The sequence below is a fragment of the Scyliorhinus torazame genome, chromosome 17, assembly GCF_047496885.1.
Source record: "Scyliorhinus torazame isolate Kashiwa2021f chromosome 17, sScyTor2.1, whole genome shotgun sequence".
Taxonomy (NCBI): domain Eukaryota; kingdom Metazoa; phylum Chordata; class Chondrichthyes; order Carcharhiniformes; family Scyliorhinidae; genus Scyliorhinus; species Scyliorhinus torazame.
This window is the reverse complement of record NC_092723.1, coordinates 13,529,679-13,554,873: the sequence shown is the minus strand read 5'-3', so window position 1 is coordinate 13,554,873 and position 25,195 is coordinate 13,529,679. Positions and strand designations below refer to the sequence as shown.

The 25,195-nt window shown below is 50.4% G+C and overlaps 1 protein-coding gene across 2 annotated transcripts in view; it reads left to right on the top strand.

Moving 5' to 3' along the window:
• ren (renin) overlaps positions 1-23,973 on the top strand; it is a 77,352-nt gene extending 53,379 nt beyond the window's left edge. For both annotated transcript variants that reach the window (XM_072480052.1, XM_072480053.1), the window contains exons 7-9: positions 419-563; positions 17,423-17,521; positions 23,254-23,973. In XM_072480052.1, the coding sequence (XP_072336153.1) occupies positions 419-563; positions 17,423-17,521; positions 23,254-23,415 (406 nt within the window). In that variant the 3' untranslated portion in view covers positions 23,416-23,973. The remainder of the gene's footprint in view (positions 1-418; positions 564-17,422; positions 17,522-23,253) is intronic.
• The last annotated feature ends 1,222 nt before the right edge of the window (positions 23,974-25,195 follow it).

The following is a 25,195-nucleotide window of genomic DNA, read 5'->3' as shown; positions in this document are numbered from 1 at the left end:
AGATGAATTTCTTGTTATTGCACAGCTGTTTGGGGAATGTGACAAAACGTCAAAGGCATTTCATTGGCGATAAAATTGGTAAATCTTGAGGTTCTGAAAGACATTGTAGGAAAGCAGGAGTTCGGCATGGGGATTCTCAATCTAGAATTCTGTGCTGAAATGAGACTTTAAGCCAAACTCAAGTTGACAGTCCGACCAACGGATCCTTGGCTGAAACTCCCCAAGAAATGTCTCCAATGTACAGACCTCCAGTGGCCATCCTTGCAAACAGTCCAGTCCTAATTGTAATAGTCAGGACATCGTTCTCCTAATCAGCAACCAGCAATCTCTAGTAAATAATACATTTCAGATCTTTTTCATCACCTTTGAGGGCAAGAGCGATTTCCTTTCATGAATCTTGTTCTTTTTCCTCTTTTAGAATTTCTGTCAATGGGGAGTTGTTACTCTGCAGGAAAGGATGCGCTGCTGTCGTTGATACTGGATCCTCCTACATCACTGGACCAGCGTCAGCGGTTTCCTCGCTCATGACTGCTATAGGAGCCACGCTCCTGGCAGAGGGAGAGGTAAGGGCAGGAGTCATTACTTTGCCAGCTGTGTCCCAGTGGGTAGCATGGTTGCCTCTGAATTAGAAGGTTCTGAATTGAAGACCCACTCTGAGGTAGTGTGGCCCCTTTAAGGGAGGGCGGGTTTGACAGGCCACGGGACCGGCTTGGAGCCACTTGCAGAGGAGCGCGCTTGCCCCGGCCAATGGGAAACTTGCAAAGGGCCCTGGGAGCAGGACCCTGGGCTGTGTGGACCCTGGAGCTGTTATAGTTTCGGGATTCCCCGTTCTCGAGCCTTAGTCTTCCTGCCAGTGGAGAATCGCTGCTGGTCTCCGTGGCGCGAAGAGAAGGGCCCGGTATGCAAGTCTCTCTCCTTCACCATGCTAATTTATGTGTGGGGTAAGAGCTCAATAACAGGTCACATCAGCCCCTCCCCCACAGTATGCAGGCATGAGGGTGACCCAACACCCTCCCCATTGGTACCCCCAGACCCACACCACAACCCTCTCCACAGCCCTCGTCAGACCCCACACCAGAACTCCTCACCAGACACCCCCCATCATATAAAACCATCAAAATCTGCATCAGAACCTCCAAATGAGACCCCTAAAACACAGCCCCATCAGACACCCCCATCAGACACCCCCATCAGACACCCCCAACAGACACCCCCATCAGACCCTCCCCATCAGACACCCCCATCAGACACCCCCCATCAGACACCCCCATCAGACACCCCCATCAGACACCCCCAACAGACACCCCCATCAGACACCCCCCATCAGACCCCCCCCATCAGACACCCCCATCAGACACCCCCATCAGACCCCCCCATCAGACACCCCCATCAGACCCCCCCCCATCAGACACCCCCATCAGACACCCCCATCAGACACCCCATCAGACACCCCATCAGACACCCCATCTGACACCCCATCAGACACCCCCATCAGACACCCCCATCAGACACACCAATCAGACACCCCCATCAGACACCCCCATCAGACACCCCATCAGACACCCCCATCAGACACACCAATCAGACACCCCCATCAGACACCCCCATCAGACACCCCATCAGACACCCCCATCAGACCCCCCCATCAGACCCCCCCATCAGACACACCGATCAGACACCCCCATCAGACACCCCCATCAGACACCCCCCCATCAGACACCCCCCATCAGACCCCCCCATCAGACCCCCCATCAGACCCCCCCATCAGACCCCCACATCAGACACACCCATCAGACACACCCATCAGACACCCCCATCAGACACCCCCCCATCAGACACCCCCCATCAGACCCCCCATCAGACACCCCCATCAGACCCCCCATCAAACACCCCTCATCAGACACCCCCATCAGACACCCCCATCAGACACACCCATCAGACCCCCCATCAGACACCCCCCCATCAGACACCCCCATCAGACACCCCATCAGACACCCCCATCAGACACCCCCATCAGACACACCCATCAGACACCCCCATCAGACACCCCCCATCAGACCCCCCATCAGACACCCCAATTAAACACCCCCATCAGACGCCCCCATCAGACACCCCCACCAGACGCCCCCATCAGACCCCCCATCAGACACCCCCATCAGACACCCCCATCAGGCACCCCCCATCAGACCCCCCCATCAGACCCCCCATCAGACACACCCATCAGACACCCCCATCAGACACCCCCATCAGACCCCCCATCAGACACCCCAATTAAACACCCCCATCAGACACCCCCATCAGACACCCCATCAGACACCCCCATCAGACCCCCCATCAGACACCCCCATCAGACACCCCATCAGACACCCCCCATCAGACCCCCAAATTAAACACCCCCATCAGACACCCCCATCAGACACCCCCATCAGACACCCCCCTATCAGACACCCCCATCAGACCCCCCATCAGACACCCCCATCAGACACCCCCATCAGACACCCCCATCAGACACCCCCATCAGACACCCCAATTAAACACCCCCATCAGACACCCCCATCAGACCCCCCATCAGAAACCCCCATCAGACCCCCCATCAGACACCCCCATCAGACACCCCATCAGACACCCCATCAGACACCCCCATCAGACATCCCATCAGACCCCCATCCCATCAGACACCCCATCAGACACCCCCATCAGACACCCCATCAGACACCCCCATCAGACATCCCATCAGACCCCCATCCCATCAGACACCCCATCAGACACCCCCATCAGACACCCCATCAGACACCCCCATCAGACACCCCATCAGACACCCCCCATCAGACCCCCCCATCAGACACCCCATCAGACACCCCATCAGACCCCCCCATCAGACACCCCATCAGACCCCCCCATCAGACACCCCCATCAGACACCCCCATCAGACACCCCCATCAGACATCCCCGTCAGACACCCCCATCAGACACCCCCATCAGACACCCCCATCAGACACCCCCTCATCAGACACCTCCTCATCAGACACCCCCCATCAGACACCCCCATCAGACACCCCCATCAGACACCCCCATCAGACACCCCCATCAGACACCCCCCATCAGACACCCCCATCAGACACCCCCATCAGACACCCCATCAGTCACCCCCATCAGACACCCCCATCAGACACCCCCATCAGACACCCCCATCAGACACCCCATCAGACACCCCTATCAGACACCCCCATCAGACACCCCCATCAGACCCCCCCCCCCATCAGACACCCCTATCAGACACCCCCATCAGAGACCCCCATCAGAACCCCAACAGAGACCCCCATCAGAGACTCTTTGAAGTGCACTTTGGCCTCCGAAGAAGCCTCTGGCATTTGTAACAGCCACTGCTTTAAACACTGTTGTCTGAGGCAGCAGGTGTTAGGGAAGGGTAAATGACAACGTAATGATTTTTCACTCCACTGCCTGAACTGTTCTTCAGCTTTCAGGCAGGGGTGACTGATCGGTGGTGTCTGATGGGGGAATCTGATTGGGGGGGAGTCTGATGGGGGGTATGATGGCACCTGATGGGAATTTGATGAGGGAATCTGTTGGGGATGCTGCTGGGATCGTTGGAGGTGGCATTGGGGTATTCGGGTAACCCTCATACATCATGCTGTAGGGGGGGGCGTGACCCATTATTCCTGAGGCGGGGGGGAGGGGAGGATGCTCCTACTTGTCAGCGGGGGGGGGGGGGCACGATTTGTGTTGTGGGGGGGGGTGACAGGGGCCTTCTGAAGGACTTTGGGTGGCACCTCAGTTATTTCCTGATCCCCATGACCCACCTCGGGGTCCATCGAATCTGGGCCGCACTTGGGCAAACTTGCCCACTCGGTGAATTTCCCGGCGTGAGAGCCGAAACATAACGGGAGCTTCTAGCCCGTTAATGACATTAACATTTTTTAGCATGCTAGATTTGCATCCTCCAGCTATAGAAGTGGACGAGGCTTCAGTGACGGTTGCAGAAGAACAGACTTCCAAGTATATTCAGGACGGAACTCAGCAGTTATGCTTGAACAGCTCTACAGCCAGGTTTTCTGCTTACACTGCGGACCAGCAACACACTCCCTTGGTGTATAAGAGCAATAGGCCCATTTTTCCTTGGTTGTTGTGGAAGGACACGGACCCATTCTCATGAGAAGAGACTGGAAATTTTAAAAAATTGCGATGGGGTCCTTCAAGATGTCCTGAGGAGGTAGGAGGACATTTTTCACAAAGAACTAGACTGGATCAAGGGTGTCAAAGCCAAAATCTATGTCAATCCGGATTTGATGCCCAAATTCTTTCGAGCCAGACCAGTGCCCCATGCCCAATCGCAGAAGGTTGAAGCTGAGCTTCAGAGATTAGAACTGGGCACAATCAGACCCGAGAGGGCAGCACCCATAGTCCCCGTTTTCAAACCGGATCAGTCGAAAGTAATTTGTGGGGACTACGAGCTGACCATATATCAAGCTGCCAAGGTGGATAGGTACCCGATTCCCCGGATCGAGGACCTCTATGTCAAGCTGGGGGGGGGGGGGCCTCACCTACTCTAAATTGGATTCTAGTCACGTATACCTGAAATTAGAATTGGACAAAGAACCCCAGAAGTTTGCCACAGTAAACATCCACAAGGACCTTTTCCAGTACACGGTGTCACTTCAGCCTGTGCTATTTTCCATGTAAGCTGGAATATCTCCTCCAAGGAATTTCCAAGGTGTTGGTCTACCTCGATTACGTTCTAGTCACTGGCACCACCACTGAAGAGCATAGGGCCAGCCTGGAGGACATGTTGAGGAGATTTCGGGATGGAGGGGCCCATCTCAAGTGCACAAAATGTTCTTTCCAGACCTCAGAAGAGACCTATCTAGGATTTTGCAATGGTGCGACAGGGTTGCCATCCCCTGGAGGACAAAGTCAAGGCTGTACGCAAAGTCCCAGAACCCAGAAATGTAAGTGAGCTCAAACCCTCCCTCAGTATGGTAAGTTATTGCGGAAGATTCATTTTGAATTTAGCCAAAACACTGGCACCTTCACACCAGCTACTAAAGAAGCACCTGCCGTGGCAATGGAAGGAGCCCCAAGAAGACGCTTTTCAAGTGGTGAAGAAACCTTTGCAGTCCTCAAATCTTTTGGTTCATTTCGACCCTGGAAAATCGATCGTGCTCACATGTGATGTGCCCCTTACGGTATAGTGGCAGTTTTATCCCACAAGATATGGTTCTGTGCCCCCCCCCATCGCCTTAACCTCAAGGAACTCGTGCGGCAGCACAGTAGCATTGTGGATAGCACAATTGCTTCACAGCTCCAGGTTCCCAGGTTCGATTCCCGGCTTGGGTCACTGTCTGTGCGGAGTCTGCACATCCTCCCCGTGTGTGCGTGGGTTTCCTCCGGGTGCTCCGGTTTCCTCCCACAGTCCAAAGATGTGCAGGTTAGGTGGATTGTCCATGAAAAATTGCCCTTAGTATCCAAAATTGCCCTTAGTGTTGGGTGGGGTTACTGGGTTATGGGGATAGGGTGGAGGTGTTGACCTTGTGTTGGGTGCTTTTTCCAAGAGCCGGTGCAGACTCGATGGGCCGAATGGCCTCCTTCTGCACTGTAAATTCTATGTAAAGGACCCTCTCAGAATTGGAAAGGAACTATGCCCAGAGTGAGAAGGAGGGCATTGCAGTCGTGTATGGTGTGAAGAAATTCCACCAATGTGCGTATGGACGGTGATTTGGCTTCGTCACCGACCACAAGCCACTACTGAAAATGTTGATGGAAGACAAGCCTATACTCCCAATAGCCTGAGCTAGGGTGCAGCATTGGGCCTTGCTATTTCCAGCCAACAATTATGCTTTCCAACACGTGCCAGGCACACAGATTGCCAACGGAGGTGCATTGAGCCGGCTTCCCTTGCCGAAGAGCATCCCGTCTCCACAAAGAGCTTAGGAGATCGTATTGGCTCTGAACTTCCTAGACACCCTGGGCAGGATTCTCCGACCCCCCCGCCGGGTCAGAGAATTGCCGTGAGGCGGCGTGAATCCCGCCCCCGCCGGCCGCTGAATTCCCCGGCACCGAATATTCGGCGGGGGTGGGAATCACGCCGTGCTGGTCGGCGGGCCCCCCCCCCCCCCCTCCAGTGATTCTCCGGTCCGCAATGGGCCGAAGTCCCGCTGCTGTAATGCCAGTCCCGCCGGCGTGAATCAAACCACCTCTCTTACCGGCGGGACTGGCGGCGCGGGCGGGCTCCGGAGTCCTGGGGAGGGCGCGGGGCGATCTGGCCCCGGGGGGTGCCCCCACGGCCTTTCCCGCCGGCCGGCGGCGCGCCAACCACTCCGGCGCGGGCCTAGCCCCTCAAGGTGAGGGCTTGGCCCCTAAAGGTGCGGAGAAATCCGCACCTTTGGGGCGGCCCGACGCCGGAGTGGTTCCCATCCCGCCGGGACCCCCCGCCCCGCCGGGTAGCGGAGAATCCTGGCTCCTGTCAGTGACTGCCGGACATCTGTAACTGGACCCAAAAAGATCCCACACTATCAAAAGTGGAGAGAATGATACACACAGGGTTGCACTATGAGAAATCTGAGCAATTAAGGCCCTATTTTACCGGTCAGGATGAATTGACCTGCGAGGATAGTGTGATTTTGTGGGGATCACGTGTACCAGTTCAGTCTCCAGCTAGGGGGCGCCTCTTTTGGAGCTGCAGAGTGCCCACCTTGGGCAGATAAAAATGAAGATGTTGGCACACAGCTATATCTGGTGATCAGGCATTGATAAAGCCATTGAAGAATTGGTATAAGTGTCATCCTTGTCAAACACAGCATACCCTGCCTCCATCAGTCACTCTCCACCCTTGGGAATGGCCAGGTTGCTTGTGGACCCAGTTCCGCTTTGACTGTGGGGGCCCATTCATGGGCAGTATGTCTTTAATCTTGTTGGATGTTCACTCTAAGTAGTTGTTTATACAGGAAATAGGGACCGAGAGCTCTGCGGCCACGGTGGATTGCCATTGATGGGCTTCCAGAGTCCTGACAATACCACCCCTTTACAGGCGGCGATGCCCAGGTTTTCACCTGATCCAATGGCATTCACCATACCAGGATGGCCCTCTATCACCCCGCGTCCAACGGTTGGCTGGGAGAACCATTCATACCCTCAGGAAGTGATGCGTAAAGTCTAATGAAACCAATGATTGACCAATTTTTTTATTGTCGTATTCAACACCCCACACCACAAGGGGGGGTGACAGCTGCTGCGTTGCTCACGGGCCTTCGCCTCAGGACCCATTTGGATCCCGTGCAGTAGTAACTACGAATTTGGCAGGGAGGGTGGGGGCACGTCAGGCCTCCCAGAGAAGTTAATGGACTGCTTGGAGGGTGGGCGGCAGGTCTTTCTTGGTGGGCGATCCGGGGCTGGATTCTCTGAACCCCGACGCTGACAACGTGTTTGGCGACGGGGCGGAGAATCCCCGATGAGGCTGAAATCGGAGGCGGCGCCGCTTTCGCGATGCTCCGCCTCCTGTATTCGCAGAGTACACCGCGCCACGTGTCCACGGCCTCAGGCCATTGCCTGAGATCCGCCCCCCGATGTTCCGTCCCCAACCGGCCAAGGTCCCGACGGCGTGGGTCTCTCTTGTCCAGCACCGCCACGGTCGGGGGGAGGGCCGATCCGCGGGCTGGGGTGGACATATTCGGGGCTGGGGGCACTGTGGTGGGGCGGTCCGGGGCGCATGAATGGCTATGTACTATTTCGCGGGCCGGGTCCGCTGCAGGCCGCCCCCGCGCGCACGCGCGGCCACGGACCCGGCAATTCTCCAGGCCATATCGGCAGCTGGAGCCAGGTGCTCTGCGCTGCCTCCCTGCCAGCCCCCAGCAACACGGGGAACAGGTAGCCGTTTTGCGCCAGTTTTCCTGGCGTAACACGCCACTGTTCCTATGCCGGCGGGGGCCATAGACTCCAAATCAGAGAATCCAGCCCCCGGCATTGGTCTGTAACGTCGCCTCGGGGCCACCTTGGCTAGTTGGACGGATCGTGGCCCAATCAGGGCCTGTGTCATATGTGATCAATATTAAAGGAAGGATTGACAAAAAGCATGTCGACCACTTGAGGAGTTGGGGGAAGGTGATAAACCCCAATCTGCTACCAATAAGTTCCATTATTAACACTCCTGCAAAGTTTTGGACCAAATGGAACTGAGGACCCCTGAACCCACTCAGCCAGCCCCACCTGTGGAAGCCACTGCTGTATTTCCCACGCGGGAAAATATTACTTCACCCAGATCAGCTCCTTGTTCATTTGATAATGATTTACATTCAGTGATATCATGAGCTGCAGGTCATTATGGTCATTGCCAACATGGAGATCATCGTGCACTGACTCATTGCGTTGGGTGATTAATCACCAGAATTACAACATTGTTATCAAATGAACACATCACCAGGCTCTGACCTCATCCTCAGGTAGTTATTCAGTCAATCTAAAATCACTGTTTGTTTGCTTGTTTTGTTGAACCTTCTTCAGATGCCTCCCCCCCCCACACCGCACCCCCCGCACCCCCCCTTCCCCCCCCCCCCCCCCCCCCCCCCAACCAAGAGAAAAGTCCTCAGGCCTAATAACAGCTACCTCAGAGGTTTGAGCAACATAATCGAGTTTGGCACTCCAGTACTGAGGAGGTGCTGCTCTGCCTGAGGTGCCTCTTTCAGATGAGATGGTATATCGAGGGCAGGTCTGTCCTCTCAGGTGGACAAGAAAGATCCCCTGGATATGGGGATTCTCCTGGTATTCTGGCCCTCAAACAGCACCACTAAAAATAGTCATTAACGGTATTGTCGTTTGTTGGATCTTTCTGTGTACAAACATGTTGCCGTGTGTCATATCCGGCGTGGGTCTTATGGGGTGGGTATGCTTACCTCTCCCTGGTTCTCGAGGAGTACAAGCCCCCCAGCTGAGGAGCGGGGGAACTCCATTCAGCTACGAATAAAAGGTCAGAGAGTAAGGCACGGCCGTGGAGAGATCCGATAAGGATCCACTGGGACTTGTATCTGACGTAACTGTAAAGAAACCAGAGTTCTTCATTCTTACTCGGTGTGGACTGTCCATGTCCTTATTAAACCGGGTTACCCCGTGTTACAGTAGTAACTACACTTCCATAGAGACATCAATTGACTATGGCCTTAGGAGGTCCTGAGATTGTGGTAGGCACTACGGGGGCGATTCTCCGATATGGAGGCCAAGTGTTTGTGCCGTCGTGAACGGCCGGAGAATCGCCGCTCGCCGGTTCTCCGAGCGGCCCGGTGCAAATCGCGCGCCGCTGGTTTCCGGGGGGTTGGAGAATCGTGCGCAGGGGTCGGGTCAGCGGGCGCGATTTGCGCGGCACCCCGCCGATTCTCCCACCCGGCGTGGGGGGGTAGAATAGCGCCCTACATTTCTATAGCAGTGTTGTAGAACAAATGACCAGACGTATCTAGGGCTACAATAACAATATTTTGGCCTCATGCTCGAAACCCCCTTGTAGCCGACACAGTTAAATGTTCTCCACAAGGAGCAGTAAAGTTCCTTCTCCAGTGCAGAATTTATAGCCAGGTTAATGATGACATTGAAAGAATAGCAGGCAGAAGAGGCACTCTAATTGCTTTAAGCCAACTAGATGCACTGAATCAATAATTCTTGGGTAATAATGAACCAATGTTAAAATCCACAGGAAACACTCTGGCAACTTTTGTTTCCATTTCAAAGACATGATGATCAAAAACACTTGGATGCATGTCCATGTCATGCAAATGTCATGTGAGAGTACCTTTAAGAAATGGGTGTTTATAAATGGGTGTGTATATAAATATCTGTAGTGAGAGTACCTTTAAGAAATGGCTGTTTACTACTGCAGTGATGTCAGAGAGTGGGTGGAGCAGTGCTGTCTGTCAGCTTTTTACTTTTGTTTTTGAGCAGGCTGCAGGGTGTGTTTTAGTTTTGTTTTCAGTGTTGGAGCTGAAGCCAGACCAAGCAGGTGTACTGCTGTTCTCTCTGCTATCAAAAGACTATCTCTTGATCATTTGCTGAATTCAGAATTATAAATGTTTTCAGTAGTGACTTTAACCTGATGTGCTTCTGATAAAGGTTTTGTTTTTAAGTCGTATGGATGTTAAAAAGGAAAGCTTAAAGGTTTACTTAGTGTTGTAGTCTTTGGGGGTTGTATTTGAATTAATGGTTGCTAAGATGTTCACTGCATGTTTTAAAAAGGTGAACTTGGAGTTCATAGAATAAACATTGTTTGCTTTAAAAAATACTTTTCCATTTCTGCTGTCCCACACCTGTAGAGTGGGCCGTGTGCTCCCCATACCACAATCTATTAAAAGTTGTGGGTCAGGTGAACTCCATGATACACTTTGGGGTTCTATAAACCCTGGCCCATAACACAAATATGAATTGTGAGATCACTGACCGCTCCTATGGCTCTTCTTTTAGGATTGAATTCTCCGTAGCTGGGTGCCACATGTGATTCGAGACTAATGTAACAGCCAATACTGCTTGATTTGCTACAGGAAGTGGACAAAACATGAGCATACTTTGTTTACTGCAATTGAAAATCAAGTCATTACATTGCTACGATCACAGATGCGAATAGCCGATTTTGGTAGTTGATAGAGTAACTCTGGAGATTGAAGTCTAATGTCTGGTCTGGAATTCTCCGGCCATTGCGATTCACTTTTCCTGCCAGCAGTGCACCCCCCGCCCGTGGGTTTCCTGGCGGTGTGGGAGGGGAAATCCAATTGACAAGCTGGCGCAGACAGGGTGGGTTGAATGGCCTCCTTTTGCACCATAACAATGCTGTGATTTTTTGAGCGGGCAGTCAGAGCCTGGGTTCAACATCTCACCCAAAAGGCAGTAAGAACTTTTGACAGTGCAGCACTCTCTCTGTGCTGCTTTGGAGTGGGAGCCTGGAATTCTATGCTCAAATCTCTGGATGTGTGACATGAACTCACAATCCTGTGATTCAGAACCAAGAGTGCTCCCAACTAACCCTTGGTCACCACCAAAACCATTTAGAGGTACAGCGAAAGCCACTGTTTATGGCGGCACAGTAGCACAGTGGTTAGCACTGTTGCTTCACAGCTCCAGGGTCCCAGGTTCGATTCTCGGCTTGGGTCACAGTCTGTGTGGAGTTTGCACATTTGCCCCGTGTGTGCGTGGGTTTCCTCCGGGTGCTCCGGTTTCCTCCCACAAGTCCAAAGATGTGCAGGTTCGGTGGATTGGCCATGCTAAATTGTCCCTCAGTGTCCAGAAAGGTTAGGGGGGGTTACTGGGTTACAGGGATAGGGTGGGCTTAAGTAGGGTGCTCTTTCCAAGGGCCGGTGCAGACTCGATGGGCCGAATGGCCTCCCTCTGCTCTGGAAATCCTGTGATCAAGAAAACCTAGTGTTTAATTGCTGGAAGTTTGAGAGTCCTTTATTGGCTGATGGCTTTTGTTGCGCTCTGGCCATTAAAGGTGACTGGTATCTGGGACAAAGGTGGGAAGAGTCGATAAACACGGCCCATCCCTTTTACTGAATGAAGCTCTCTTGCTCTCATACTGAAAGATAAAGAAGAAAGACTCGCATTCATATACAGTCCTTCACAACCTCAGGGCATCCTTCACAGCCAATGAAGGGCTTTGAAGTGTTGGAATGTAAGTGTTAGACTGTGACATTTTGCTCACATTGATCTGTATGGTGTTACTTCTTCCACAATGAAATATAGCATTAAAGTGGGACATTGTCCAGGCTTCACAATGTCACTACAAATAGAAAACACTCGTATGCCGAGTAAGTATGGAACTTTGTTATAAATTATTAAGTGTTTCCCCATGATTAGAACAGTGAGGCGACAGTGTTTCTAACCCATTCTGAACCCGCCCGTGGAGTTTTTTGATGGGACAGCTTCGAGAGGGAACTTTATTCTAACCCCTGCTGTACCTACCATTCGGGTTGCTAATCCTCCCGGATTATCCTGGGGTCTCGCCAGAAATTAAAGGGTAATCTCCTAGACACCATGAGCACGGGGCAGCATGGTAGCACAAGTAGATAGCACTGTGGTTTCACAGCGCCAGGGACCCAGGTTCGATTCCCCACTGGGTCACCGTCTGGGCGGAGTCTGCACGTTCTCCCCGTGTCTGTGTGGGTTTCCTCCGGGTGCTCCGGTTTCCTCCCACAGTCCAAAGATGTGCAGGTTAGGTGGATTGGCCATGCTAAATTGCCCTTAGTGTCCAAAAAAAGGTTAGGAGGGATTATTTGGGTTATGGGGAGAGGGTTGGAAGTGAGGGCTTAAGTGGGTCGGTGAAGACTCGATGGGCCGAATGGCCTCCTTCTGCACTGTATGTTCTATGTTCTAAGTTCTAACCCAGGGGCTATATCGCGGAGCTGGGAGAATTAAATAAAAGAAATAGATTTCTTTCAACGTATTATTGATAAGAAATGTTGGAAATACTGAAGGAAAGGCAGTTTGACAGATAGTCACCTGGTGATGGAGAAGCTATTCACTTTCCAATCAATTGTGGCGAGGCAGGGAAGTTTGATTTTGAGTGGCCACTGGCGAGGGAGTGTGGGTGGATTGGGAGAGGGCAAGGGGGGTGGTGGTGGGGAGGTGGGTAAATTGAGGGGAAGAGGTTATGTGATAAAACCTCCAGGAGTCAGTCGAGCCAGAGTTGACCTCCCGACCTCCGACTGCTTCAGATGACTACGTAAGCTGGGACAAGTGCAGCTTGAGACAAATCCTACAATCCACTGGAAGGAACAAATTGGAGATTGAAGCAGATCGATTCTGATTCAAAGAGCCTGGCTGGAGAGAATCTCTTTTTACAATAACTGTGGCTGCTCCCTTCTAACAGTCACCTTGGAAATGAAAATTCTGGCCTTCACTTCAGGTGTCAATTGATTTGTGTTTCGGTTTTTCCAGCAGCGCCGTACTTCTGCAGCATGCTCCCCCATCTTCTCAGTCATCCAAAGTCCATCACCATGGTTACTAAAGTAGTTTCAAACAGAAAACCTAGTATACCAAGCTGAATGAAGCTTCACCTTAAATAATATATGAGACAACATCATGTGTTTATTTCCCAGGGCAGGACCACATGTATTGGTCCTCCAGGCTGTTTAAACATGAGAATTTGTACGTTTGGACCTTTTCTGCTCTGCCGGTGTGACTTCACACTACCTGAATCACAGATCTTATCGAGAACCATTGTCAGGGTTCAGTGTTCACTCAGTCACTGAGCCATGGAACGGAAGAAGGTCCTAAGTACACTGCTTTCCGTAGCAACTGTGCTCTATGTTATCTCATGGAGGTGGTGAATAGCAATCAATTCCACAGGAAACTGGATAAGCTTAGGGTGGCACGCTGTCACAGTGGTTAGCACTGCTGCCTAATAGTGCCAGAGACCCAGGTTCAATTGCAGCCTTGGGTGACTGTGTCTGTGGAGTTAGGCACGTTCTCCCCGTGCCTGCGTGGGTTTCCTCCGGGTGCTCCGGTTTCCTCCCACAGTCCAAAAATGTGCAGGTTAGGTGGATTGATAAATTGCCCCTTATTGTCGAAGGGCTTAGATGGGATTACAGGGATAGGGCAGGTGAGTGGCCCTATGTAAGATGCTCCTTTAGAGGGGCAGCACGGTCGCACAATGGATAGCACTGTTGCTTCACAGCGCCAGGGTCCCAGGTTCAAATCCCGGCTTGGGTCACTGTCTGTGCAGAGTCTGCACGTTCTCCCTGCGTCTGCGTGGGTTTCCTCCGGGTGCTCCAGTTTCCTCCCACAAGAAGACATAATGTTAGGTAAATTGGACATTCTGAATTCTCCCTCTGTGTACCCGAACTGGCGCCAGAGTGTGGCGACGAGGGGCTTTTCATAGTAACTTCATTGCAGTGTTAAATGTAAACCTACTTGTGACAATAAAGATTATTATTGCAATAAAGATTATCATTATTAGAGGGTGGGTGCAGACTCGATGGGCCAAATGGCCTTCTTCTGCACTGTCGGGATTCTATGAACCTATGAAGGACATGAGGAAGGAAGGAATAAAACTTAAACTGATAGGGTTAGATGAAGCGGGCTAGGAGGAGTTGGGCTAATTGGCCCATTACTGTGCTGCAAATTCAATGGAGTTATTTGCCTCAAAAATTCTCATGTGCTGGTCCCACATTTTCATTGCTCTCTGAGTAAGAAGTACAATGCAAATAGTCACTTGGTTAGTATAGAGCTTCAGTATTGCTGAAAAAGTGACATGCTGTCATCAGGACAGTTTGGTATAAAAGCTCAGGTGGCCTGAGAAGGTAAGTTAGAATTATAGAATCACAGAATCCCAACAGCAGAAGGAGGCCATTCAGCCTATCGAATCTGCACCGGCCCTTGGGAAGGGCACTCTAACTAGGCCCAAGCCCCAACCCGATCCACATAACCCAGTAACCCCTCCTAACCTTTTGGGCACTAAGGGGCAATTTAGCAAGACCAATCCACCCAACCTGCACATCTTTGGACTGTGGGAGGTAATCGGAGCACCCGGAGGAAACCCACCCAGACACGGGGAGAACGTGCAAACTTCACACACTGACCTGAGGCCGGAATCGAACCCGGGTCCCTGGCGCTGTCAGGCAGCAGTGCTAGCCACAGTGGTAACATTTATTTAATGAACATGAAGTAAAGGCCACTTTGCGGCTTACGACTCAATGGTCCCAGTCGGGACCACTGGAGGTGGCGGCCCCAATCCGGGCTGACTTCAAATGGGCGGGTTTACGAGACCCAGCTGGGCGGGCGCCCACTAACGGGGACGCTCATATTCTATGAGTCCCATGGGGAGTTCAGTCAGCGTATCCCTGTGGGTCTCGTGAGGATTATTATAATCGGGAACAACAATTTAGATTGCATGAGAAGAGAGTACTGATTGGTTCGCGAGTGGGTCCTCATTGGCAGAGGTGTTGCCATGGAGGTTGAGCCGGGAAGCGGGTAAATGCCAAACTTTTGTTTGAATTCAAATCAGACAGACCAACTCTGATTGGTCAAAGCATTGTAGTTAGGTTTAATTACTGTGAGAGTGTAGAAGTTCGAATAGCTCTGGAGAAAAGTATCGAATGGAAGATCAAAATAATACGATTGCTGGAAATCTGAATTAAAAAGAGAAAATGTTAGAAATACAATGAGAAAAAGAGAAGGAAAGTGGAAAAGAGAGGTCAGTAATAGGTGGTCAAGAAGGCATACAGATCGGCAGCACGGTGGCACAGTGGTTAGCACTGCTGCCTCACGGCGCCGAGGTCCCAGGTTCGATCCCGGCTCTGGGTCACTGTCCGTGTGGAGTTTGCACATTCTCCCCGTGTCTGCGTGGGTTTTGTCCCCACAACCCAAAGATGTGCAAGGTAGGTAGATTGGCCACGCTAAATTGCCCCTTAATTAGAAAAAATGAATTGGGTACTCTAAATTTATTTTTTAAAAAGAAGGCATACGACATGATTGTCTTCATCAGCCGGGGCATTGAGTATAAGAATTGGCAAGTCATGTTGCAGCTGTATAGAACCTTAGTTAGGCCACACTTGGAATATAGTGTTCAATTCTGGTCGCCACACTACCAGAAGGATGTGGAGGCTTTGGAGAGGGTGCAGAAGAGGTTTACCAGAATGTTGCCTGGTATGGAGGGCATTAGCTATGAGCAGAGGTTGGATAAATTCAGTTTGTTCTCACTGGAACGACGGAGGTTGAGGGGCGACCTGATAGAAGTCTACAAAATTATGAGGGGCATGGACAGTGTCATGATATGCAGAAATGCAGATAATGATATACAGACAGGCACAGACAGGCAGCTAATGAACACAGAGAACAGGACATGACCAATGAGCAGGCAGGACACTCAGGGATGGTATCTCACTATAAAAGGCACGAGGCACTCACACTCCGCCTCTCTCCACTGATGAACATCTACAGAGTGAGTCAGGGTGTATGTACAGTATCACACCTCCAGCACGTGGCTAAGAGCTAGTCTGGTTCAGTTAGATAGAGTAACCACACTTAGGTTAGCAGAGAGTCGAACTCACAGAGAACTGTGCTAACTGTGCTACTGGTTCAATAAATCAGATTGAACTAACTTCAAAGTCTGGAGTATCGTTTGGTTAAAGCTGCATCCAGTTGCAGCCAGTGTTATCCCAGAGTACATAACACAACAGACAGAGCGGATGGTCAGAAGCTTTTTCTCAGGGTGAAAGAGTCAATTACTAGGGGACATATGTTTAAGGTGCGAGGGGCAAAGCTTTGTGGAGATGTGCGAGGGAAGTTTTTTTACACAGAGGGTAGTGGGTGCCTGGAACTTGTTGGCGAAGGAGGTGGTGGAAGCAGGTACAATAGTGACATTTAAGGAGCATCTTGACAAATACATGAATAAGATGGGGAACAGAGGGATACAGACCTCAGAAGTGTAGAAAGTTTTAGGTTAGACAAGGCAGCATGGTCAGCTTGGAGGGCCGAAGGGCCTGTTCCTGTGCTGTACTTTTCTTTGATGGAAGGATGGAGAGGTTAAATGACAAGCAATCTTTTAAGTCCAATTTGTTCTTGTCTCCCCCTTTCCTCTGTATTTGCTCAAAATGTATTATATCTCTCTATTTCTCCAGTTGTGACGAAAGGTTAATGGGCTGAAACCTTAATTCGGTTTTCCTTTCCATGGATGCTGCCTAATCTGCACAAAGTATTTGCAGATATTATTCACCTTATTAATTAATAGTCTTATCTGACTTGCCATTCAAAACGTGCTTCCTGGCAAATCGGCATTGCCAGTAGTTTCTGCTCAGCATGTGGGCTTTGCGGTGGAGAACCCTGAGCAACTCGATAAGTTTACTTTGATAGCTGCTAGCTCCGCAAGGCTTGAGCAATTGTCCCATGTAGTGGCGTGGAGCCAAAATAGGAGCAGCTTAAAGACACTACAAGTGTCAAAGCAATACATCACAGAAGAAGCCAGCTCTGTGCTTATCTCGACTCGATGGGCCGAATGGCCTCCTTCTGCACTGTAAATTCTTTGGTCATCTTAAAAAGAGCAACAACATTGTATCTTCTCTAGCGCGAAGCCAATTGATAGGAGAGATCTTGTAAAATTATCTTTGTATTTAACCAGAGAATTATGGGACCTATTTACAAACCAGAGATCCTTGATCAACTTGAATAGGTATGAAATCAGACTTTACAGTTGTTAATCATAGAACAGACTTGCAGCCACAGTGGTAGAATTACAGCTTACTTTGCAGCTCTCAAATTGGTGGTGTACTGATTTCGTAATTGATGGAGGAGTAAAGGGAACCAGGGTTGGTGTCAACTAGGAAGGAAGATCTAAATGGCTTGGGATAAGTGCTGATCTAAATCAGTAAAAGAATTGGATGCCCTCAAATGGCGTTTTCTCATTCCTACTTTCTCATCTCCCTTTCCACTTCACATGCAGTACATCGTGGATTGTGACAAAATACATCTACTGCCTCACATTTCTTTCAACCTGGGAGGAAGGAACTATCTATTAAAGGGTGAAGACTACATTATGAAGGTGAGTTTGAATTATAATGTGGGGGAAAGGGGAGAAAATTTGGCTGGGGGTTTTCAGGCCTCCTCCCGCGGTGTGTTTTCCTGCAGCAGAGGCGACTCGCTGTAAGCCTCCGGCGGGATCTTCCTGTCCAGCCAAAGTCTACGCCCACCCTGCTGCTGAGGAACCATCGTGGGGGGGGGGGGGGGGGTCACGTTTGGTGGAACCAGAAAGTCCCGCCAACTGGAAGGACCAGGAAATCCCGCCTTTGTGTGCGTGTGCATGGGTGTCTGTGCGTGTGCATGTGTGTTTGCGTGTGTTTCTGCATTCTTGCTCTGCCAAGCTGGCACAACAATGTGTACGTTGTATTTTAGTTCGAGGAAATAAATGTAATGAAATCAGGAGTCACAAATTTCAATAACATTTCTAGAGATTTTAAAATAGTAACTTACAATATTTCTTAAGAAAGGAAAACTTAACCACACAAGATTACATTTACACAGTTAAAATTAGTCTTTCAGAACATTTCCCAACAGTCTGTTACTTGGTCAGACTCAAAAATAAATACCCTTTTTAGGCAATAATCCTTACAGAAACTTAATTTATCGAACAAATTCCAGCACAATCCGCTGTTTCTATAGGGAAGATGTGTCACAAGGCTTCTCTCTCGCTCTCTCTCTCACTCAACTGTGGAACTCTAAGGTGTTAAACAAAACTCTTCTTTCTGGAACAAACAGACGCTTCTCTGTTGTGGCTGCAAACAGGTTCCCTATACCTCGTCACAGATCTGTTCCAGCATGCATCACACTCCAGGGTCTTACATGGTCACTCCTTATAACACAGCACCCAACCTTACCTTAAGAACAAAGAACATAGAAAAGTACAACACAGGAACAGGCCCTTCGGCCCTTCAAGTCTGAGCTGATGCCCAAAATAAAAAAAACCTTCTGCCCTTACTCAGTCCGTATCCCTGTATTTCCTCTCTATTCATGTACCCATCCGGGTGCCTCGTAAATGTTGCTAATGTGCCTGCTTCCACCACATCCACTGGCAGCGCGTTCCAGGCATCCACTACTGTCTGTGTGAAAAACATAACTCCAGACCATGGGCGGGATTCACCGCCCCCCTGCCAGGTCGGAGAATCCCAGGGGGGCGATGTGAATCCCGCTCCGACGCCAACTGCCATATTCTCCAGAACCAGTTTTCGGGCAGGGGCCCCCGAGGCAATTCTCCGGGCCCCATGGGCTGAGTGGCCGTCGGTTTCTGGCCAGTCCCACCGGCGTGGATTGGACATGATCCCACACGGCGGGACCTGGCTGGTAGGCTGGTTAGTGCGGTCCTCGGAGGGGCGCGGGGGGGGGGGGGATCCGGCCCCGGGGGAGGGGGCCTGCAATCGGGGCCACTGTAGGGCTCCGCCATGGCCGGCGCGGAGAAGACACCTCCTTGCGCATGCGTTAGAAAACACCGGCCGGTCTGCGCATGCGCGGAACCACACCGACGGTTCTGCGCATGCACTAATGCCCCTCGGCGGCGGTTGGCGGGCCGTCAACCATTCCGCTGCCGGCCTAGCGCCCGGAAGTGCGGAGGATTCCACAACGTCCGGTCGGCCCGGCGCCGGAGTGGTTCGCGCTGCTTTTTACGCTGACGTCGGGCCATCGCAGGGATTCGGGAGAAATCCGTTGCATGTGTTTTTCTCTTTCATCTTTGAAAGGATTGTTTGCAACATCGCTCTGAACATAACTGTCTTCAAAATAAAGTGTGTGTCACGCACGTGTGCATGCATGTGTATGTATGATTGTGTCTGAGTGTGCCTTTGTCCGTTTCTATTGGGGTAAGTCTGAGTTTGTGGCTCTGTCTATGTCTGAATATGTGTGTGTGTGTGTCCCTGTCTGAGCATGTGCACATGCATGTATATCCGTGTGTGTGCATGCATGTGTGCGTGTATCCCTGGACCCAGGCGAGCGACAGAGGACTGGAGAAATGCAGCCACGATGTCAGTGCTCAAAAGAGGTTGTAAGGATAAGCCCAGCAACTACAGGCCAGTCAATTCAATTTCAATGGTGGGGAAGCTTCTAGAAACAATTAATCAGGGTATAAGTAGTAGTCACATGGAAAAATGTGGGTTGACTAGGAAAAGCCAGCATGGATTTCTAAAGGGGACCAATCTTGCTGGCGTTTTTGAAGAGGTAGCAGAAATGTTCGATGAGGGTAATGCTGTTGATGTGGTGTACATGGACTTCCAAAAGGCATTTGATATAGTGCCACATAACAGACTTGTAAGAAAATTTATAGCTTATGGAACAAAGGGACAATAGTAACGTGGATACAAATTTGGCTAAGTAATTGAAATCAGAGAGTAATGGTCAATGGATATGTTTCAGTCTGGAGGAATGTTTGTAGCGGTGTTCCCCAGGAGTTTGTATAGGGACCCTTGCATTTCTCGATATATTAATAATCTAGATCTTGGTGTGCAGGGGACAATTTCAAAGTTTTCAGATGACACAAAACTTTGAAGTGTTGTAAACTGTGAGGTCGACAGTGTAGAAGTTCAAAAGGACATAGACAAATTGGTGGGATGGCAGGTGAGGTGCTCCAAGATGTGTTCAAAATCTTGAGCGGACTGGACCGAGTAGATCAGGAGAAACAGTTCCCGCTCATTAAAAGATCAAGAACGAGAGGGCGCAGATTTAAAGTGATTTGCAAAAGAATCAAGGGCGGGATTCTCCCAACGGGAGTCTAAGTGCTGACGCCGGAGTAAAAACAGGAGTGTTTTACTCCGGCATCGGCACCCATTCCCAAACCCCTATTCTTCCCCCTCCATGGGGCTAGCAGGGGTGTCGCGCGATTTACAGGGGCGGGGCCCCGGCGCGGCGTCAGCAACCCAGCGCCGCATAAAAGACTTGGGTCCCGCGCATGCGCAGTTGGACCGGCGCCAACTAGTGCATGCGTGGTGGTCGTCTTCCCCCAGGCCGCCCTCACAAACATGGCGGATGGATCCAGGCTTGCCGGCGGAAGAAAGGAGGCCCGGCGACAGAGAGGCCAGCCCACCGATCGGTTGGTCCCGATCGCGTACCAGGCCCCTCCGGAGGGCCTCCCCCGGGGTTGGGACCCCCCCCCTCCCACCCCCCACAGGCCGCTCCCGGCCTTTGAAGCCCCAGGTCCCGCCGGCCCGACAGCAGGTTAGAACGGCGCCGGCGGGACTGTCATTTTTTTCGCCGGCTGCTCGGCCCATCCGGGCCGGAGAACCGCCGCTCGCCGTTTGCGGCGATTCTCCGAGCGGCCCGGCGCGATTCTCGCGGCCCTGGTTTTGGGGGGGGGGGTGGGAGAATCGCGTGCGGGGGTCGGGGCGGCTCGGCGCAATTCGCACGGCGCCCCGGCGATTCTCCCACCCGGCGGAGGGCGGGGGGGAGAATACCGCCTTAAAATGTGATGTGAGAAAAACCTTTCGGCCTGGAATGCACTACCTGGAATTGTGGTGGAGACATTTTAATCAACACATTCAAGAGGGTGTTAGGTGATTATTTGAATAGAAAAAATGGGCAATGGCAAAAAGTCAGGAAAATGGGACTAAGTATTAATGCTCATTTGGAGAGCCACTGCAGACACGATGGGCCGAATGGCCTAATTCAGCACTGTAACAATTCTGTGATTGTGTGTGTGTCTATGTCTGAGTGTGTGTGTGCTCTGATGATTTTAACAATGTTGCTGGTCGTGGTCAGTGTTGGTGTGGGCGTGTCCTATGTATGCAATCTGCTCTGTCCATGGATTCTAGGTCCTGTGTTGTTCATATGAACAAATGAACAATGAGGGACAGGACAAGACCCTCTTGTTCAGGATCCAGCCAATCTCCACCATTCATTATGATCATGGCTGATCATCCAACTCAATAGCCTAATCCCACTTTCCCCCATATCCTTTGATCCCCTTTGCCCTAAGTGCTGATTCTAACTGCTTCTTGACTCAACTACTTCCCACTCAACTACTTCCTGTAATAATGAATTCCGCAGGCTCACCACTATCTGGGTGAAGCAATTTCGCCCATTCTCTGTCCTAAATGGTCCACCCCGTATCCTCAGACTGTGACCCCTGGTTCTGGGCACACCCACCATCGGGAACATCCTTCCTGCATCCACCCAGTCCAGTCCTGTTAGAATTTTATTGGTTTTATGAGATCCTCCTTCATTCTTCTGAACTCCAGCGAATACAATCCTAACCGACTCAATCTCTCCTCGTACATCAGTCCTGCCATCCCAGGAATCAGTCCGGTAAACCTTTGCTGCACTCCCTCTGCAGCTAGAACATCCTTCCTCAGTTAAGGAGACCAAAACTGCACACAATATTCCAGATGTGGCCTCACCAAGGCCCTGTACAATTGCTGCGAGACATCTCTGCTCCTGTACTCGAATCCTCTCGCAATGAAGGCCAGCATACCAATTGCCTTCTTTACCGACTGCTGCACCTACATGTTTACCTTCAGTGACTGGAGTACCAGGACACCCAGGTCTCGTTGCACATTCCCCCTCCTAATTTATGGCCATTCAGATAATAATCTGCCTTCTTGATTTTGCTACCAAAGTGGATAACTTTGCATTTATCCACATTATACCGTATCTGCCATTCATTTGCCCACTCACTCAACTTGTGCAAATCACACTGAAGGATCTCTGTATCCTCCTCACAGCTCACCCTCCCACCCAACTTTGTGTCATCTGCAAATTTGAAGATATGACATTTTGTTCCCTCATCTAAATCATTAATGTATATTGTGAATAGCTGGGGTCCCAGCCCCGAACCCTGCAGTACCCCACGAGTCACTGCCTGCCAATTTAAAAAAGACCAACTAATTCCTATTCTTTGTTTCCTGCCTGGCAACCAGTTTCCTATCCATCTCAAAGCACTACCCCCAATCCCAGGCGTTTTAATTTTACACGCTGATCTTTGTCAAAAGCCTTCCGAAAGTCCAAATACACCACATCCACTGTCTCCCCACCCAAAGCCAGGATAGCTATTGGGTGAGACACAAAAAAGAAAATCAGATTAATACCCCAGAATCAACTGGGGACGGAACACCTCTCCCACCCACTTAGCCTATCAAAACTGGCCCAAGAGATGACTCTGTCCCAGAGAGCCCCAAAGAGCCCATCCTTTGTAAGAGGTGAATTTGCCATGCTCTGCCCGCCCCAACCGGAAACAGATTCAGCTGGTGCTTGAAGGGATCCAGCAACGCAACATCCAACTGGACCAAATGATTGCCTGTTTCAGAATTCCACCATTCTCTGAGGAAAGCAGCACCACCTGACATGGAAATGAGGTCTGCCTTTATACAACTTTAAATTGTGACCTCGGTCCTCCCGAATCAATTTAACTGGAACAAACTGTAAACTGGAACAAAATCAATTTCTTTCGTTGTCATGTGAGCAGCAATCAAACCCTACATCCATGCTTCTCCAAAGAATAAATATCTGATCCATTGACGTTAATGGAAGCCTTGGGTGTTTTCCTGAACTGTGATAATGAGCCTTTATGATCCTTTAGCACATGCTTAAGATTTTGTGTTTCGCATTCCCCTGCTAAATTTGGGAACGTCATGAGCTCTGCCTTTGAACCTGTTGATTGATAAACAACTGGGAAGCTATTACACATCTTGTGAGTAGATTTTAGTGTGGTTAAAGAGAATGTGTTGAAAACAAAATCCAGCTTGAATGTTTTAGTTCTGGGAGACATGGGGACTGATCTCTGCTTCTCACTGTTTACAGGCCTCCCAGTTTGGAGAAGACGTCTGCACCGTTACCTTCACTGGTCTTGACATTCCGCCACCTGCTGGCCCGCTCTGGATTCTGGGTGCCAACTTTATCGGTCGATATTACACCGAATTTGATTACAGGAACAACAGAATAGGTTTCGCCGCAGCCGTATGAACCAGACAGGCACCGGACCGCTTGAGTTATATCTTTATTTTGGAACACACGGCTCACTCCACCTCTATGGCAACTTTTTCTAGAACAGCAGCTTCCTTTCGGCCAGATTAGCAGCTTTTGTGTCAAGCTTCTTGTTTTCCGTGCTGTCGGCACTCAGTCTTAGATTTAGAATTGTCAATGCAGGACACATGGAGCAGGCATGGATCAAAAGAAACACCATTCACTGCTTTCTCGAGGCCTTGCACAGTCCAGATGATCACCCTTCTCCATTCAGGGAGGCTGTGGCGTGGCGGTATTGTCACTAGACTAGTAATCCAGAGGCCCAGGGTAATACTCTGGGGGCCCAGGTTCGAATCCCACAATGGTGGAATTTGAATTAAATAAAATTCTGGAATTAAAAAGTCTAATCATGATCAACGCTGGTCATAGAAATCCATCCAGTTAACTAATGCCCTTTCGGGAATGAAATTATTGTGGTCGACTCTGAAATAGCCTAGCAAAAGCCAATCAGTTCAAGGGCAATTAGGGATGGGCAATAAATGCTGAATAAAAGAAAAATTAATCTTTGTAGAATCGTTAGATTTAGGAGCAGGAATAGACACATTCTACTCCTTCAACCCGTTTCATAGAATTTACAGTGCAGAAGAGGCCATTTGGCCCATCGAGTCTGCACCGACCCTTGGAAAGAGCACCCTATCCCAGTAACCCCACTTAACCTTTTGGACACTAAGGTGCAATTTAATGTGGCCAATCCACCTAACCTGTACATCTTTGGACTAAGGGAGGAAACCTGAGCACCTGGATGAACCCCACGCAGACACGGGGAGAACGTGCAAACTCCACACAGTCACCCGAGGCCTTAATTGAACCTGGGTCCCTGGAGCTGTGAGGCAGCAGTGCTAACCACTGTGCCACAGTGCCACCTTAGCTCCATATCTGCATATATTAGGAAGAGGCACATGGCCACAAATAATTTCCTATTCAACGAGAGCATTGCTCATTTGTATTCCGATGTTAGTCACCTGCCCTGGATCCCTTTCCCTTAATAACAGCAAAAAACCTACATTCTCAGATTTAAGGTTATCGATTGATCCAGTATGTACTGCTTTTTGTACCGAGACATGTTTCCTGACTTCCCTCCTGAATGGCCTTTCTCTGATTTATGTTTCCTTAGCTTCTCTCACCAGCGGAATAAAGTTTCATAGATTTCATAGAATTTACAATGCAAAAGGAGGCCATTCGACCCATCGAGTCTGCACCGGCTCTTGGAAAGAGCACCGTACCCAAGGTCAACACCTCCACCCTACCCCCATAACCCAGTAACCCCACCCAACACTAAGGGCAATTTTGGACACTAAGGGCAATTTATCACAGCCAATCCACCTAACCTGCACATCTTTGGACTGTGGGAGGAAACCGGAGCACCCGGAGGAAACCCACGCACACACGGGGAGGATGTGCAGACTCCGCACAGACAGTGACCCAAGCTGGAATCGAACCTGGGACCCTGGAGCTGTGAAGCAATTGTGCTATCCACAATGCTACTGTGCTGCCCTCTCCATTCTATTGATTCCTTTTTAAATATTAAAAACCTCCAAAAGGAAAGTTCGACAAATGCCCTGTTGCGGTCAGGAGGTTGGGGGGGGGTAATTTAAAATTCCTTGATTTCCCCTCTCACTACCCATCCATGAACAGAAAGGTGTTATGATTTGGATTTCCCCACTTTATAGACGGTTGAGTATTTTTTCCAGCCCTTGGGATGGATTCTCCGCCCCGCCGC